Source organism: Monoraphidium neglectum, assembly GCF_000611645.1.
Source record: "Monoraphidium neglectum strain SAG 48.87 unplaced genomic scaffold scaffold02555, whole genome shotgun sequence".
NCBI classification, from domain to species: domain Eukaryota; kingdom Viridiplantae; phylum Chlorophyta; class Chlorophyceae; order Sphaeropleales; family Selenastraceae; genus Monoraphidium; species Monoraphidium neglectum.
Window position 1 is genome coordinate 1,162 of NW_014011073.1, and position 1,207 is coordinate 2,368.

The 1,207-nt window shown below is 78.2% G+C and overlaps 1 protein-coding gene across 1 annotated transcript in view; it reads right to left on the minus strand.

Moving 5' to 3' along the window:
* The window catches only part of MNEG_11009 (hypothetical protein), a gene marked incomplete at both ends in the record, with an annotated part of 8,020 nt that overhangs the window by 670 nt on the left and 6,143 nt on the right, over positions 1 to 1,207 (minus strand). Inside the window, one exon of the mRNA XM_014040519.1 lies at positions 107 to 1,179. Coding sequence (XP_013895973.1) covers positions 107 to 1,179 — 1,073 coding nt within the window. The remainder of the gene's footprint in view (positions 1 to 106; positions 1,180 to 1,207) is intronic.

Here is a 1,207-nt window from a genome sequence, read left to right on the forward strand (position 1 = left end):
GCCAATCTGGCGGCGGCGCCGCCGCAGCAGCAGGCGCCTGTGGCGCGCTCGCCTCGGAGCCTGTCGGTGCAGCGGCGCTGGAGCTCGCGCCACCAAAGGCGGACACCGCCGCGCCAAGGGGCCGCCTGGCGGGCGCCGGTGGCGCCGGCCGCGCCTCGGCCGCGGACGCGGGCGCGGTGGCGGGCGTGGACGGCGTCGCGGGCGAGTCGGAGCCCGCCGCGCCGCCGCGCGGCGCGCGCAACCACGACAGCCTGGGCGGCCGCGTCGGCGGCGCAGCCGCGGGCGGCGTCGCAAAGGGGTCGGCTCGTCCCTCCTGCACCGCGCGCAGCTGCTCGTGCTGCCGCGCGTCCGCATGCGCTCCCTGCCCTGCAGCCGCGGCCACGCCCGCCGCACCAGCCTCCTCTGCGCCCATCACAAGCTGCCGGTTCGCAAACACGAGCCCCGCCCGCTCCGCCGACTGCACGAGCAGGCGCGCGCAGTAGGGCATGCCGCCGGCCAGCAAGAACAGCAGCAGCCGCCGGACCTGAGAAGCATACTCTCCGAGATCGCCGCCGCCGCCGCCGCCGCCGCTGCCGCCGGCGGCTTGCTGCTGGTGCGCAAGGCGGGGGGCCAGGGCCTCTGACAGGTCAAACAGCAGGGGGCCCACGCGCCCACCAAACACTGCGCCTTCGTCCGGCGGCGGCGCGGGCGCGCCGCCGCCGCCGCCCTCGGCGGAGCGGCGCGCCGCGTCGAGGGCGGCGGGCAGCAGGCCCTGCACCTCGGCGCAGCAGGCGGGGCTGGGGAGCAGCAGCAGCGGGAGCGCCACGACGAGCGCGCCGGCGCCGGCGCCGGCTTGGTTGCCGCCCTCGCTGCCCCCGCCACCGCCACCGCCGCCGCCGCCGCCACTGCCTCCAGGCTGCCCTTCTGGCAGGCCGTTGTCTTTGTCGCAATCCGTCATGCTGCAATCGCTGACGCTGGCGCCGTTGCTGGCGCTCTGGTTCGGCCCAGGGCCGTTGCGACCAGGCAGTTGGGGGTTGCCGTTGCCGCTGCCGGTGCTGCTGCTGCCGTTGCTGCTGTTGCTGCCAGTGACGCCGCTGCCCGACGGCGCGTCGCCTGGGGGATCCTCCCCTCCAGAGACGCCGCCGCCTGCTGCCGCGCCGGGCCGCCAGCGCCGCAGCAGCACCATCAGGCGCGGCGGGTCTGCGGCGCGCAGCGCGCGCAGCGGCGG